The following is a 16869-nucleotide window of genomic DNA, read 5'->3' as shown; positions in this document are numbered from 1 at the left end:
CTTGAAAAGCGTTAGAATTATATCCTCGACCAAATCGATATCTTCTCCTCCTTCCGCCATTGTGGGTTGAAAAAACAGCTTCGTAGTACGCAAATTAATTTGTTTATCAAATTCAGTTTCCTAGTTCTGAGGTTTGCATAGACCTGCCCGTATAGGACTTGCCTCTCAATATTGGTAATCCAATCAAAAGACGTGCACGCACTACGCCTGCTAGCTGGCTCCTGTGTAACACTGGAGAAGCCAGCAGGCGTACAATAGCCAACTCTAAAGCTGATTGGTTGACACTCAATTTTCATTTCCATTCACTTTAAGCTACAAGCGCCCGCACTGTTGATTCTGAAGGCCTGAGGGCAGATTTTAGACCCCTGGCAACACATGATGGCTGAATATGATTGGATAAAAAATCTAACATAAAGACCAGCCCTCCTACGGTGGCTAGGAAAAACTCCCTAGAAAGGCCAAAACCTAGGAAGAAACCTAGAGAGGAACCAGGCTATGTGGGGTGGCCAGTCCTCTTCTGGCTGTGCCGGGTGGAGATTATAAAAGAACATGGCCAAGACACTGGGGCCCCATCCGAGGACACCCCCGGACAGGGCCAAACAGGAAGGATATAACCCCACCCACTTTGTCAAAGCACAGCCCCCACACCACTAGAGGGATATCTTCAACCACCAATTTACCATCCTGAGAAGGCCGAGTATAGCCCACAAAGATCTCCGCCACGGCACAACCCAAGGGGGTGCGCCAACCAAATGGCACCATATTACTTTTCAAATGGCACGATATTCCCTATATAGTGCAGTACTTTTTAACAGAGCCCTGGGCTTCATATTAATGAGTGCATTTCCTACAGGCACAGGTTACCTTGACCAGCTTAGCCTGTCATAAGGCTTTATACTTTATACACTTTATACAGAGTGGTTCGAAATTGCCCCTAAGCTCTGGTCCAAGGACAGTTTTATTTCTCAACTCCAAAAGGGTTGAAGTTTGGATGCCGGTTTGGAAAACTGACACAGGAGCTGTCCAGACCTGGGTACAAATACTATTTGAAATGTTTGAAAGTGCTTGGGCGGTGTTTGCACTTCTTGGACTTTTCTAATGGTTCCATTGTGACAGATAAGCTACATCAGAGTAGCAAAAGTCTTTGAAAGGATTTAAGACAGTATTTGAACCCAGCACGGTTCCAGCAACTATGATGAATGCTTATCCAGGCCAGTGCAGTAGTGTGTGTGTGAAATTCATTTTTCTTTACAGCCTTTCTTGCTCTAAACCCAACAATGCAGTAATCAATAATTAAATACAAAAACAAATGTAAGGTAGAACAAAAACACGAGAAATTAAAATAAGAAGAACAGGAGAAAGTAAATAAGCATACTATATATAGGGTCAGTCAGTTCCAGTAGCATATTTACAATGTGCAGGGATACTGGAGGGATAGAAGTAGGTATGTATGTGGATGTGTGTAAAGTCAGCATATAAATGTATGTGCATATTATGTGCGTTATCTGCAAATTATGAAGTGAGTGTTTGTGTGTGTGTGTTGGTGTGTCTGTGTGTGTGAGTGTGTGAATAAAATACAAAGGTCAACTCAGTTTGTGAAGCCATTTTTTTTTAGCTATTTAGCAATCTTATGGCTTGTGGATAGAAGCTGTTCAGGAGAATGTTGGTGTCAGACTTGATGCACCAGTTCCGCTTGTCGTGTGGAAGTAGAGAGAACAGTCTATGGCTTGGGTGGCTGGAGTTTTTAACGATTTTCCGGGCCTTCCCTTCACACCGCCTGATATAGAGGTCCTGGATAGCAGGGAGCTCGGCCCCAGTGATGAACTGGGCTGTCCGCACCAGCCTCTGTAGCGCCATATGATTGAGGGCGGTTCTACTGCCATACCAAGCAGTGATGCAGCCAGTCAAGATGCTCTCAATGGTACAGCTGTAGAACTTTTTGAGGATTTCAGGGCCCATGCCAAACCTTTTTAACCTCCTACTGTCCCCACTACAACAACAAAAATACTTAAATACATGTAATGTATGGCCGACCAGTGGCTTTAAAGCCTCACAATGGCCAATACATAGCATCAACAATTCAGGGTTTATATTCATAATTGGTTGAAACCAAAAACGTAAAGTGTCCTTGGCTGATCTGCAGTCGACGTCTAGTTTGGCTCCCTCACCTTGCCTTGAGGTGTGCTGCCTCTTTAACTGGCTAAATGCCACATTTCCATTTTACAACTGGTTCCCCAGTCCTTGTCCTTCAGCTGGTCCCATCAGAAGCCACGGGAGTGCGGGCTAATTCCATGCGTTTAAATGAACATTTTGTTGAATGTGTAAGTGACTTAGGCACTAACATTGCAGGGTGATAGGTGAATGAGTGCTGCTTGGCACTGAGTTATTGCCCCATTTGGACCTGATTATATCTGACATTTGACCCACACTGAGGTTGAGGCAGCAAAGGAGGCAGTCAGCGCGAGAGGAACTGAGGGCCATGATTGTGTTGCAATAGCTTTGGTTTCACTAAGCAGGGCAAGGCAAGATTCTAATTCACATTCAAGGTAATAGTCAGCAATGAAGAGGGTAGGTATGTGAGGATGTTACCGTAAAATGCGATGAACAGCAGTTTCCATCAAAACACAAGTTTTGATTGTGTATGAATTTAGAGAAAAATAGTAAATGTCCACCCAAAAATACATACTTTATATAATATTATATTTTCAATAATTATGATTGTTTTATTTAAACTTTATTTAACCAAGAAAATAGCCTTGATGTTAGAAACCTCTTTTTTGAGGGGGACCTGGAAAGATGTCAGTAAAAAGTAGTCAGCGTGTACACATAGCACACGAATACAATGACATTTTCTTCTATTACAGCTTTAAAGTCAGACAGCGACACCCTATCCTCCAGTTTGAAGTGTTTATTCAAGTTTGTTCCAAGACCCAGGAGCATTGTAGGAGAAGGATTATTTCCCCATTGTAGTCCTTGCCCAAGGAACTGTGAATGAGAGCACTGACTGAGAGCGGAGGCTGTAGGATTGTGATGTTGTTGCAGTAGTTGGGAGCAAAGTTATGTAGGGAGTATTCCAAGCACTGCCTTGTACGCAAATATGTACCCGTGCTTGAAGGTTAGGAAGCATGAGTTTTTACTCACCAAAGTAACAACACAGTGTGGTCAAAGACTTAGTAAATTATTTGTAGTCACGGTCTGGTTACCTATTACAACAAACATCAAATATAATTTTATTGGTCACATACACATATTTTCCATATGTTATTGCGGGTGTAGTGAAATGCTTGTGTTCCTAGCTCCAACAGTGCAGTAGTATATAACAATACACAACAATACACACAAAAGTAAAATAATGGAGTTAAGAAATATATAAATATTAGATTGAGCAGTGTCGGAGTGGTATTGACTAAAATACAGTAGAAAATAATACAGTATATACATATGAAATTAGTAAAACAGTATGTAAACATTATTAAAGTGACTAGTGTTCCATTATTAAAGTGACCAGTGATTCCAAGTCTATGTTTATAGGACAGCAGCCTCTAGTCTGATGGCCTTGAGATACAGTAGAAGCTGGTTTTCAGTCTCTCGGTCCCCGCTTTGATGCACCTTTACTGACCTTGCCTTCTGGAATATAGTGGGGTGAACAGGCAGTGGCTCGGGTGGTTGATGTCCTTGATTATCTTTCCTGTGACATCGGGTGCTGTAGGTAACCTGGAGGGCAGGTAGTTTGCCTGCGGTGATGGGTTGGGCAGACCAGTCTGATGGCCGGTGCAGTTGCCATACCAGGCGGTGAAACAGCCCGACAGGATACTCTCAATTGTGCATCTGTAAAAGTTTGTGAGGGTTTTAGGGGCCAAGGCAAATTTCTTCAGCCCCCTTTGATTGAAGAGGCGCTGAGTGGGTGGACCGTTTCAGATCGTCAGTGATGCGTACGCCGAGGAACTTCAAGCTTTTCACCTTCTCCACTGCGGTCCCGTCGATGTGGATAGGGGCGTGCTCCCTCTGCTGTTTCCTGAAGTCCACAATCAGCTCCTTTCTTTTGTTGACGTTGAGTGAGAGATTATTTACCTGGCACCACTACACCAGGGCCCTCACCTCCCTGTAGGCTGTCTCGTCATTGTTGGTAATCATGCCTACTACTGTTGTGTTGTCTGCTAAATTGATGATTGAGTTGAAGGCATGCGTGGCTACGCAGTCGTGGGTGAACAGGGAGTACATGAGGGGGCTTAGCACGCACTCTTGTGGGGCCCCTTTGTTGAGGATCAGCGAAGTGTAGGTGTTGTTTCCTACCATCACCACCTGGGGGCGGCCCATCAGGAAGTCCAGGACCCAGTTGCACAGGGCGGGGTTAAGACCCAGGGCCCAAGCTTAATGATGAGTTTGTAGGGTACTATGGTGTTACATGCTGAGCTGTAGTCAATGAACAGCATTCTTACATAGGTATTCCTCTTGTCCAGATAGGATAGGGCAGTGCGATGGCGATTGGGGCAGTTGGCAAATTGAAGTGGGTGTCAGGCAAGGTGGAGGTGCTAGATCCTTATCTAGCCTCTCAAAGCAGTGTTTAGCTTGTCCGGAAGCAAGACGTCGGTTTCCGAAGTGGCTGGTTTTCCTTTTGTAATCCGTGATTGTCTGTAGACCCTGCCACATACAGTACCGGTCAAAAGTTTTAAAACACCTACTCATTCAAGGGTTTTTCTTAATTTGTACTATTTTCTACATTGTAGAATAACAGTGAAGACATCAAAACTATGACATAACACATATGGAATCATGTACTAACGTAAAAAAGGGGGGGGGTACAGAAGATAGCCTATTTAGTACAATACCAAGTCTATATTATGGCAAGAACAGCTCAAATAAGCAAAAAGAAACGACAGTCCATCATTACGTCAATATGGAGCATTTCAAGAACTTTGAATGTTTCTTCAAGTGCAGTCGCAGAAACCATCAAGCGCTATGATGAAACTGGCTCTCGTGAAGACGGCCACAGGAAAAGAAGACCCAGAGTTACCTCTGCTGCGGAGGAGAAGTTCATTAGAGTTACCACCCTCAGAAATTGCAGCCCAGATAAATGCTTCACAGATTTCAAGTAACCGACACATCTCAACATCAACTGTTCAGAGAAAACTGTTGAGTCAGACCTTCAAGAAACCACTACTAAAGGACACCAATAAGAAGAAGAGACTTGCTTGGGCCAAGAAACATGAGCAATGGCCATTAGACCAGAAATATGTCCTTATATGTCTTTGTGGGACACGGTTGATCACGGCATGTGTATTTCCCAACCTTAAAAAATGGAGGAGGAAGTGTTGGGGTGCTTTGCTGGTGACATTGTCTGTGATTTATTTAGAATTCAAGGCACACTTAACCAGCATGGCTACCACAGCATTCTGCAGCAATACACCATCCCATCTGGTTTGAGCTTAGTGGGACTGTCATTTGTTTTTCAACAGGACACAGCTCTAGGCTGTGTAAGGGGTATTTGATCAGAAAAGGAGTGTGATGCAGAGCTGCATCAGATGACCTGGCCTCCACAATCACCCAACCTAAACCCAATTGAGATAGTTTGGGATGAGTCGGACCGCAAAGTGAAGGAACAGCAGCCAACAAGTGCTCAGCATATGTGGGAACTCCTTCAAGACTCTTGGAAAAGCATTCCAGGTGAAGCTGGTTGAGAGAATGCCAAGAGTGTGCAAAGCTGTCATCAAGGCAAAGGGTGGCTATTTGAAGAGTCTCAAATAGAAAATATACTTTGATTTGTTTAACACTTTTTTGGTTACTACATGACTCCATATGTGGTATTTCATAGTTTTGATGTCTTCACTATTATTCTACGAAGTAGAACATAGTAAAAAATAATGAAAAATCCTTGAATGAGTAGGTGTTCTAAAACTTTCGACCGGTAATGTTACGTCTCTTGCCTGAGCCGTTGATCATGTTTGATCATCAGATTATTCTTGATTTAATCTTTCCTTTACATATAGTAAATAATAAATGTGTGAAATGTGTTTTGATTTAGAGTGCACCATTATCATGCACCTGTCTCAACAGGGGCAGGGGGAAAAAAGACATGTCGTCTATGCACCTAAATAGCAAATGGAGGACGCTTTTCCCGTGGTTCATTTTCATGCCAGCCAGGTGGGCTATACTCTTGTTGTAAAGAAAAGCAATGTGCTTAATATTAGGAAAGGTGAGAAATAAATCAAGTAGGCCTAGCCTATAGAAAGCTGGCGGGAACCTCTTCTTTTTAATAGAGGCCATCACTCTTGTTTTCTCACGCAAATACATAGCCTATAGAAATATTGCACAACATGAGCTCATATGAAGTGTTTGATTAGATATTCCATTACATTTACATTTGATGTCAGAGTGATTAGAGGGACAATAAAGTGCTGAGTAGCAGGCAGTTAGCAAGTTTGGTAGGCTGCTAATGACCATCAGCAGCATCAGAGCTTGGAGAACCCTAATTGACTGCCATCATGACTCGTGACCACAGGTGTGTCGGTAATATGGTCACCGTAACAGCCCTAACCGCAGTAAAATTCCGCAAGACCGTTGACTCACAAGTAATATTCTCTTATGCACTGGACATGCGTTGGTATCACCCAACTCGATAATGATCGTCAGGTCGCTAATGGCCTGGTTTTCAGGCCTCTATTGTCCTTCTAACCACTCTGACATCAATGCAAATGCAATCAAACATTCTAATCAAAACAGTATGTGCTTTTAAAACTCACCTCATTTTGTGATTGATCAAATTGAAGAAAGAAGAAGTTGGTAGAGCATGGTGCTTGTAATGCCAGGGTAGTGGGTTCGATTCCCGGGACCACCCATACGTAGAATGTATGCACACATGACTGTAAGTCGCTTTGGATAAAAGCGTCTGCTAAATGGCATATATTATTATTATTATTATATTAAACAACAGGTTGAAACTGAGTGGAAAACATGTATTTTCAAAGCCTGACACAATGAAATGGACAGTGTTTTCTAAGGTGATGATTAATTTAAAACACTCATGCATATTAGAGCTTATGAATAGGCCTACTGTATATATTAGCCCAAGACAAGAAAAAAAGTAATTTATTTAAAATAATGATTGTGTCATTATACAATACATAGCCTACCACATTTTATGCATGGCAGAATAACATTTTAAGAAAATATAGAATGATTAAGATAATTGGTATAGCCTACAGTATACTCCAAAGTTAAACAATTTATAGTAATCACCTTTGAGTGTGGACTGTATTATTATGCATACTAGATGGACGGGTTACCTTATGCTATGTTCCAAACGTTCTATCCATGAGTCTGGGAGAGAATGTATAGGCCTAGGTGATGCTGTTGCTTCATTGATTGTGCAGGGCAGCTTACAGAGGCAGTCTACAATTACAGTGAATTTGTTTTTGATTTTGAATAGGCTAGTAAATAGGGAATTTTATATTTTCATAATTAATAAGCTGACACATTACCTTTAGCTACAGTATCTCACCACCGTGCGTTTCCATCTCCTACCCTCTCTCCTTCATTCCTTTCTCAAGCTCGCAGAGTGCTGGGCTGTCAACAGTTTTATTAAATATGTACATGTTACTATCAATGTTCCTGAATAGATTTGACTTGGTTTCCCAAATGAAGCACTGGGTAGCTTCAGGAATGGGATTGGAGAGCCCGTGGCATACAGAGTTTGTGTGGAATATCACCTGTCGCTCAGCAAGCAGCTGCATGCTCTTTTAACAGCGGTTGATGTGTGGGGTGAAATAACTGGAGTAGCCTACTTAGTGAAAAACAAACAGGCGGGTAAGAGGCCTCCATTCGCTTCCTATTCGAGTGCATACAGATTGCATATTATTTTTTCCCCTGCCCCTTTGATAATGTGCCATTCTAAATCGAAACAAATTGTACATATTAGTACAGACGAGATTAAATTGAGAATAGTCTGATGGGTGAAAATATGATCATTTGAAGGGTGAACAGTGCAGCCTGAGGCAAGGCGCAAGCTTTTTTTTCGCAACCTTTTCAAATCAATAGCCTATAGTCGCATCATGCAGCCCATACTGTATTTGATTTCTAAGGTTTGTATCATTCACAACTAAAGTTGCCAAATAACTATAGTACCTGTTTCAAATGATCACTTTTACGCTCAGCATAGCCACTTCATATGCGCACTTGCTCCGGAATGGGAAAAATATGCTTTCCATTTGATTTAGCCAAGTTTAATTATATTCTTCTTACTATAAAATCATATAATATAAAATACTGGCACAGGACTTATGATCATATTGTGTCTGTTAAATGAACAAACCTACAGCCTATGGCATGGAGCATCGACCAGGTAACATACGGTAGCTCAATTCATATTCTGTTCTTCTGAAATACATTTTCTTTATATGTTGAAAATTCGCTAGTAGCCATGCTAGCATGTAATTACATTCCAAACCACGTGTGGGCGCTGGTGAGCTACTATGTACATCCACAAATGAGAAACCATATAAATTCGTGCAAAAAGCTTTGTGTGTTTGTTAGTGGTAGTCGTACGAGTGAGTGAATGTTGCCGTAGTTTTCGGTCGTTTGTCGCTAGTGCAGTAATACCCACAAGGACAGGGTTACGACTCATTTGTGGCCCAAAAACAAGACTCTAGCTTTGAAGTGGGACCATTTTTTTCCCCGGTTGAAGTGTGTGGTTTGGAGTATTGGATTGTGCTACTGTATGCAGTGCTACTGTATGCAGTGCTACTGTATGCAGTGCTACTGTATGCAGTGCGTATTCCAGCCCAGAAGACTTTGATGGCTTAGAATAACAAGTGGAAGGCAGAATTCAGAATGACACTCCGACTGAAATCAGGTGATGTGTCGAGCGTGAATGCCATGCCTGCGACCTTTTATTTCCTACCGACCTGCTGGTACATCACAAGTGTCAGCAGTGATGGAGATAAACCTGGTAAATTCAATGTGGATTTACCTCACTATATTGGTATTATCTGACTCCCTCTGCCAGTGAATTGGCCTCTCCCTCTAAAGTCTCTTCTTTGACTTTGGTAGCTAACTCAGCCGTCAATCGGTGAGTCTCCGCTCTCTCTACTTTATACACTACATGCTCCGCTTTTTAGCACGGGGGCATTATCATTTTGAAACAGGTAAAGGTCCTTCCCCAAAATGTTGCCACGAAGTTGGAAGCACAGAATCTTGTAGAATGTCATCGTATGCTGTAGCGTTAAGATTTCTCTTCACTTGAACTAAGGGGCCCGAACCATGAAAAACAGCCTCAGACCATTATTCCTCCTCCACCAGACTTTACAGTTGGCACTATGCATTCAGGCAGGTAGCGTTTTCCTCGGCAGTGAGTGTTGCAAGCAAGGACTGAAGCTAACGTTAGCAGGCTAGTTGGCTAGCAACCTTGCAAGCTGATTTGTAACAATACATTCATAAATTATTTGCTTGTTGGCTGAATGTTGTATTGAAACCAGTAGTCATGAGTTCAAGTTATACATTTTAAGTTATTTCTGTTGGAGTTTACATTATAGGGAATAGGCTGGCTTGCTAGGTCCTCCATATTACATCACACCCCCACAAATGTTTTTCCGGCATGACTTTGGCATTCTTCCGAATTCTGATCAGTTTTATGTAATAACTAGAAAAATGTAAAAGTGAGATGTAACTTTGCATTGTGACTTTTGATGTGGATTCTTATGCAAATCCATATGTTACATGTGGTTACGTTTATGCTTACCTACCCTTTAAGTCTTCTAGTATGAAAGGAGGGCCACTTCACCATGTTGTATAGTGCACAGTGATGGGTGAGTGGTCTTGCATTAGTTATGAACCTAAGTGCTCTGTGATACACAGCATCCAGCACCTTAAGGTTACTGGCGGAGGATTGCATGTAATCAAAATGTTACCACAATCCAATACGGATCAAAATGCCCCTTGCACAAGATCCTAACTGACATAGAAATATAAGATTTGTTCCTAAAAATAGAAGTCAAATTTCAACTTCAGTTTCTTAGTCAAATTTTCACAGTGTTGTTTAAAATTGAGCATTTCATCTAACCAGATGCTTAGGTACTTGTAAGAAGATACCATTTTGATCAGTTGGCCATTTAGAATTATAGAGGTAAAGAAATATAGAGGTCATTTATTGAAACGTGACCCCAGAGCTTACATTTTACATTTTATTCTCTTATCCAGAGCGACTACAGTAGTGAGTGCATACATTTTCATCATTTGTTGTACCTTGAAGTGCTGTGCATTTGATTGGTTTCTTTCACAGTGTTTACTTTCCCTCTAACTCCTAACATCACGACCCAAGCAGTTGAAAGTTGAATCTAATTTCTTTGCCAATAGCGTGCATTTCTCAAACCATTAGTCTTAGTCAGAGGACATCATAACATTACAATACTTCCTCATTCTGATTATAAGGGTAAACAGCAGTGGCCGTATTCCACTGTTGACGATTCTTCAGACTTGCTCATTATATGAATGTCGGCGTTTACCTATTACACAGCCCATTACAGGAAGCCATTTTGAACTCTCCCTAACTAGGAGTGCATTATTAGACCACTCTCAACTAATGGCGCCATCCGTCTCCCACAGGAAAGGGCTGACATCTGGGTTTACCTGTGCGTTACGAAGACAAGTGTTGGCTAAATTTAGACCAGGCATTAATCTTGCCTTGATCCCTCATAATTAATTTACCACGGATTAGCTCACACTCTTCCAATAAGTAAACTGTCAGTTAAGGAGAACTAAATGTGAGGAAGAGCAAGCACCTTTTTGATGCAGGTGTAACTCCATTTGATCTTCTCTGTTCTCGGCTTATTTTATCTAGACGTAATTTGATTCGATTATTTTAAGAGATTGAGAGCTCGCAAACAGGCCCACATGCAACCACATCTACTTCAAATCCAATTCGGTATAGATTCCTGGCAGCTACTGAGGCTAACCAGAACTTTGTGATGCTATTACCAAGCCCCATTTGGATGACAATGCAATTTTGCCGGCCAGTCACCGAAGCAGAGATTGATACCTTCCGAAGTCCTCATTCAAGCCACATATTCCTTCTTCACCCTAAGCGACATTGTGACCCTGGTGCTTTTCCTGCACCCACAAACCAGCCATTCATATCAGAGAGCGCAGAGGCAATTAGAAACTCATGGTCCGGTTTTGTTATCCACTGGCTTCATTCGCCTGCCAATTAATTGAGTTGTGAAATGCAAGGTGTAATGAAGTGGTGACGGGGCCCCTCCTCCACCGTAGCACCGGGGCGTTTATGTCATCAGCTGCACAGCGAGATTAAATTATAATTGCCTCGCTCTTCCTGGTAAATCTGTCCCCCTTCGTTCCTCTGCGTCCCACTGGCATTGGCCACCCCAACTGCCACCCCCTTGCTACATTGGTCAATTATGTGTTGTAAGTGAATGTGGTGGGGCTTTCTTTAAAGCAGCTTAATTTTGTCAGAGGGGGAAAAGGTCAAGTCCTGTCTGCATTGTTATCACGGTATTGAGCTGGCCAATCAAAATGCTGCCCGCCTTGGCATTTAATTTGATATATGGGGGGGGGGGGGTAAATGAATATTAAGTGTAAATGGGGAGAGGATGAGGGCAGATGTTGGATTCCAGGCTAAAAGATTTCTACTGCTGGTTTTAGAAGAAAGTACATGCACCACAGTGAATCAGATCAAATGTTATTGGTCACATACACATGGTTAGCAGATGTTAATGCGAGTGTAGCGAAATGCTTGTGCTTCTAGTTCCGACCGTGCAGTTATATCTAACAAGTAATCTAACAGTTTCACAACAACCACCTAATACACACAAGTGTAGAGGAATAAGAATATGTACATATAAATATATGGATTAGCGATGGCTGTGCGGCATAGGCCAGATGCAGTAGATGATATAGAGTACAGTATATACAGTGGGGCAAAAAAGTATTTAGTCAGCCACCAATTGTGCAAGTTCTCCCACTTAAAAAGATGAGAGAGGCCTGTAATTTTCATCATAAGTACACTACAACTATGACAGACAAAATGAGAAAAAAAATACAGAAAATCACATTGTAGGATATTTTATGAATTTATTTGCAAATTATGGTGGAAAACAAGTATTTGGTCAATAACAAAAGTTTATCTCAATACTTTGTTATATACCCTTTGTTGGCAATGACAGAGGTCAAACGTTTTCTGTAAGTCTTCACAAGGTTTTCACACACTGTTGCTGGTAATTTGGCCCATTCCTCCATGCAGATCTCCTCTAGAGCAGTGATGTTTTGGGGCTGTTGCTGGGCAACACAGACTTTCAACTCCCTCCAAAGATTTTCTATGGGGTTAAGATCTGGAGACTGCCTAGGCCACTCCAGGACCTTGAAATGCCTCTTACGAAGCCACTCCTTCGTTGCCCGGGCGGTGTGTTTGGGATCATTGTCATGCTGAAAGACCCAGCCACGTTTCAATATACAAATTGGCTTAATTATTTATTTCCTAACTAACTAAATAATCACAGAAATGCATAAAACAAACAGTAGATGTTGGTTACTAACAATGATAGAAAAGTCCCTAGTGGTCTAAGCCAATATGCCGGTTTGGTAGACAAAGAAAAGGGGTGGGGACTGAGAAACAGCGGGAAAGACTAAATGGATTCACTACACATAGTCTATAATTATATTCATTGAATTGCTAATCCTTTGCACATGAATGACCGCTCATTCGAAAATAATTGCAATTTATATATTTACGCCCGTTTGTCGTTGTTGTCTTCTCTGTTGGAATCCTCGGTCTTCCTGTAGATTTCATCAGAGTCTCTGGTTAACTTTCCCAGAAGTCACAATGTCTTTTGTGGTTGTACTTCAGAGTACCATTCGGAAATGTTCTAATAGAATAGATGCTTCGGCAGTTGTTGGTATTCTTGTTCTAGGTTTACGTCATTTCTAGCTGCAGACTAGTAATTTGTGTCGTCTAGAATTTGCTCTTATTCTGTAGTGATCGATTAGTCTCAGAGTTTAACCATTTCCAGCCATGTAGCCAAAACTACAGCTGTATGGTCCCAGTGGCCTATAGAATTGTTGCCATTCCAATGTGGGGACTCCTGTCCCGTCATTCTCTGACTTCTTAACCATTCGAGATGTCTGGCTTACCATGGGTCTCTTTGACATGAAATGTACATTTTGTAGTGGGTGGTTTTATACTATGGAGTAAAAAAAAGGGGGTTACATGACCCCAACGTAATGTCTATGCTCACATGGGCGTGGCCACTGACTAGGTCATCTTTATTTGAAAATCCATACTCTCATTTAGAAGGTTAACATCACATGGCATCTTTTCACAAGCAGTTTCATATTTAATCACGTACATTTCACAATATTTACATGTAAACCTGACAGCTGGGAAATGTACACTTGAAGAGATACAGTTATGTGTTATTCCTGTCTTTCATGAAATCACCAAATGAAACACACTCAACATGACTGTCACTTAAGTGTCCACAGACCATTCACACATTCTCTAAAGTTGAAATATTGTTTAGTTTTCCCAAAATGGGATTAGGAGTTTTGAACTAAGAGAAGCTCTTTGTTCTGGTAGACTCTCTCCCTCAAAACTGCATGGAAGTTTCTACCAGGTATGTATGACCCGTCGTAAAACCATAAAACTGTGGATATGCTCCTCCCCCGGGGCACATCATGACAAGAGTTACCTGTCTAACAGAACACAGAGGGTGTACCTCTCCAACAAATTCCAGGTAGAATCAGGAATTCCCCAGATCAACTGTCTAGGCCCTTTACTTTTTTCAATCTTTATTAATGTCATGGCACTAGCTTTGTGTAAAGCCAGTGTGTCTATGTATGAGGATGACTCAACACTATACATGTCAGTTACTACAGTGAGTGAAATTACTGCAACACTTAACAAAGAGCTGCAGTTAGTTCCAGAATGGGTGGCAAGGAATAAATGAGTACTAAATATTTTAAAAACTAAATGCATTGTTTTTGGGACAAATCATTCACTAAACCCTGAACCTCTGAACTGCTGGGGCGGCAGCGTAGCCTAGTGGTTAGAGCGTTGGACTAGTAACCGGAAGGTTGCGAGTTCAAACCCCCGAGCTGACAAGGTACAAATCTGTCGTTCTGCCCCCTGAACAGGCAGTTAACCCACTGTTCCCAGGCCGTCATTGAAAATAAGAATGTGTTCTTAACTGACTTGCCTGGTTAAATAAAGGTTAAATAAAGGTTAAATAAAGGTTATAAATACAAAAATGTAATGAATACAAAAATGTAATGAATAATGTGGAAATAGAGCAAGTTGTGGTGACTAAACTGCTTGGAGTAACCCTGGATTGTAAAACTGTCATGGTCAAAACATGTTGATGCAGTAGTCGCTAAGATGGGGAAAAGTCTGTCCATAATAAAGCCGTCCTCTGCCTTCTGAGCAACATTATCAACAAGGCAGGTCTTACAGTCTTACAGTCTTGTCGCACTTGGACTACTGTCCAGTCATTTGGTCAGGTGCCACAAAGAAGGATCAAGAAAAATAACAATTTGATACAAAAATAATATAATACAACTTATGGAACAGCAGGGACTGTGAAGAGGAAGGCACAGACACATTCAAATGCACATGCTAACACACACACATGTACACAATGATTTTGTGTGGTGGTAGGGTAGTGGCCTCAGGGAAAACACAACTTAGTGTGTTGTGAAATGTGTTATGAAATGTAATATTTGTAATTTTATATAACTGCCTTAATGTTGGTGGACCCCATGGAGATCCTTAAATAACTTGAGGCTATCTGCTGTCCATAAAGTGATGTGTGTCCTGCCGTGGAGTATTGCTGTGTGTGTAATGTACTCCTTGTGTTTGTAATATGCATTATGTGTAGTATTATAAACTGTGCATACTTTATAAATAACACACATGCATTATTTAGCACTTTCCCTGATTATTACATTTGGTTCCCTGGTACCAGAGCAGCAGTATAATGAAAGTATTTGATGTACTCATTTGGAAGGAAGGAAAGATTTATTTTAAGGAAGCCAGCCATAATAAATCCTTTCCATATGGCTTGGTTAACTTGGTATTTGTTCCCATTATAGGAAAGGTAACAACCAGCAGAGGTTGGAGGTGGATCCCAGTAAACACTCAGGGGTCGACTTGGCCAACATTGTCCCACGAGAGAACAGGGCTGGAGAGCAGACCATCTTTTATGATAACTTTGTGGACGACCCAGACGTTCCCCCTTTGATGTGAGAGTGAAAATCTCAAATCGGTCTGACAAATTTGTGAACACACAAATCTTCATATCATCTGACATCAATGTCAAAAAAATATTTAATAGAGTAAATGCAAGATTTGTCTATCCAGCAGATCTTTTTGAATGTTGTGCAAGTGAGAGATGCTCATAGATGTCAGTATATCATTGTGCATTGTTATGATGGTCGTAGAAACCCTCCTGAACGTGTGTTTAGTTACTCTGTGGTCCATTTTTATTTGAACTGAGTTATATCCTTTCCTGTTTACATTGGTGATGTTCCCCACATAAACAAATAATATAGTTTAGTACACACTGTAGTATCTCTCGATTTATTTGTAGTACTTACTATAGAATAGTGTAGTATACTGTAGAATACTTTATTAAATACTACAGTATTATCTGCATACAAAAAACACTATAGTAAATACTACATTATTTAGTTTGTATATACCCTGCCCATTCCCGTCCCCCATATAGCAATTTGTGCCACCCATGAGTAAGAAACCTACACACCAAGTATTGTGTTCCAGGCAGATTGTAGAAAAGAGCAGAAGTGCTGTTCAGAGTCCAGGTTACATGTTATCAAAAATGTGTTTTTATTATTTCTCCAGTAGGTTTTCTAAAGGAGAAAGCCTCTACTTCTACAGTATGTTAAAGATAAAACAAAAACACTACAGTAAATACTACAGTAAATGCTACAATCTGCAAAAACATGACATTAATTACTATAGTATATACTACAGTTTTCTTTTACTACAGTATTTATACTATAGTTAACTGGAAATACTATAGAAAACTACAGTAAAGTCAGCAAAAACACTAGTAAATACTATATTATTTATACCATAGTAGTACACAGTGCATTCGGAAAAGTATTTAGACCAATTCACTTTTTACATGTTTAAAAAAAAAAATACATTTTTAAGCCTAATTGTAAAAACTCATCAATCTGCACTCAATGCCCCATAAAAAAATAAAAACAGAAATACCTTATTTACATAAGTATTCAAGCCCTTTGCTATGAGACTCGAAATTGAGATCAGGTGCATCCTGTATCTATTAATCATCCTTGTTTCTACAACTTGATTTGAGTCCACCTGTGGTAAATTCAATTGATTGGACTCTATTTGGGAAAGGCACACACACACACCTGTCTATATAAAGGTCCCACCGTTGACAGTTTATGTCAGAGCAAAAACCAAGCCATGAGGTCATAGGAATTGTCCGTAGAGCTCCAAGATAGGATTGTGTTGAGGCACAGACCTGGAGAAGGGTACCAAAAAAAATCTGCAGCATTGAAGGTCCCCAAGAACACAGTAACCTCCATCATTCTTAAATGGAAGAAGATTGGAACCACCAAGAATCCTCCTAGAGCTGGCCGCCTGGCCAAAACTGAGCAATCGAGGGATAAGGGCCTTGGTCAGGGAGGTGACCAAGAACCTGATGGTCATTCTGACAGAGTTTCAGAATTTCTCTGTGGAGATGGTTGTCCTTCTGGAAGATTCTCCCATCTCTGCAGCACTCCACCAATCAGGCCTTTTTGTTAGTGGTTAGACGGAAGCAACTAAAATGCACATGACAGCCTGCTTAGAGTTAGCCAAAAGGCACCTAAAGGACTCTC

The 16869-nt window shown here is 41.0% G+C and overlaps 1 protein-coding gene across 3 annotated transcripts in view; it reads left to right on the top strand.

Annotated features, from left to right (window-relative positions):
- Window positions 1-16334, top strand: part of dnaaf11 (dynein axonemal assembly factor 11) — a 57481-nt gene extending 41147 nt beyond the window's left edge. For all 3 annotated transcript variants that reach the window (XM_046322665.1, XM_046322664.1, XM_046322663.1), the window contains one exon: window positions 15091-16334. In XM_046322665.1, the coding sequence (XP_046178621.1) occupies window positions 15091-15244 (154 nt within the window). In that variant the 3' untranslated portion in view covers window positions 15245-16334. The remainder of the gene's footprint in view (window positions 1-15090) is intronic.
- The last annotated feature ends 535 nt before the right edge of the window (window positions 16335-16869 follow it).

Source organism: Oncorhynchus gorbuscha, linkage group LG22, assembly GCF_021184085.1.
Source record: "Oncorhynchus gorbuscha isolate QuinsamMale2020 ecotype Even-year linkage group LG22, OgorEven_v1.0, whole genome shotgun sequence".
Lineage (NCBI taxonomy): Eukaryota > Metazoa > Chordata > Actinopteri > Salmoniformes > Salmonidae > Oncorhynchus > Oncorhynchus gorbuscha.
Note: the sequence above shows the minus strand (reverse complement) of the source record. Positions and strands in the feature narration are given on the sequence as shown.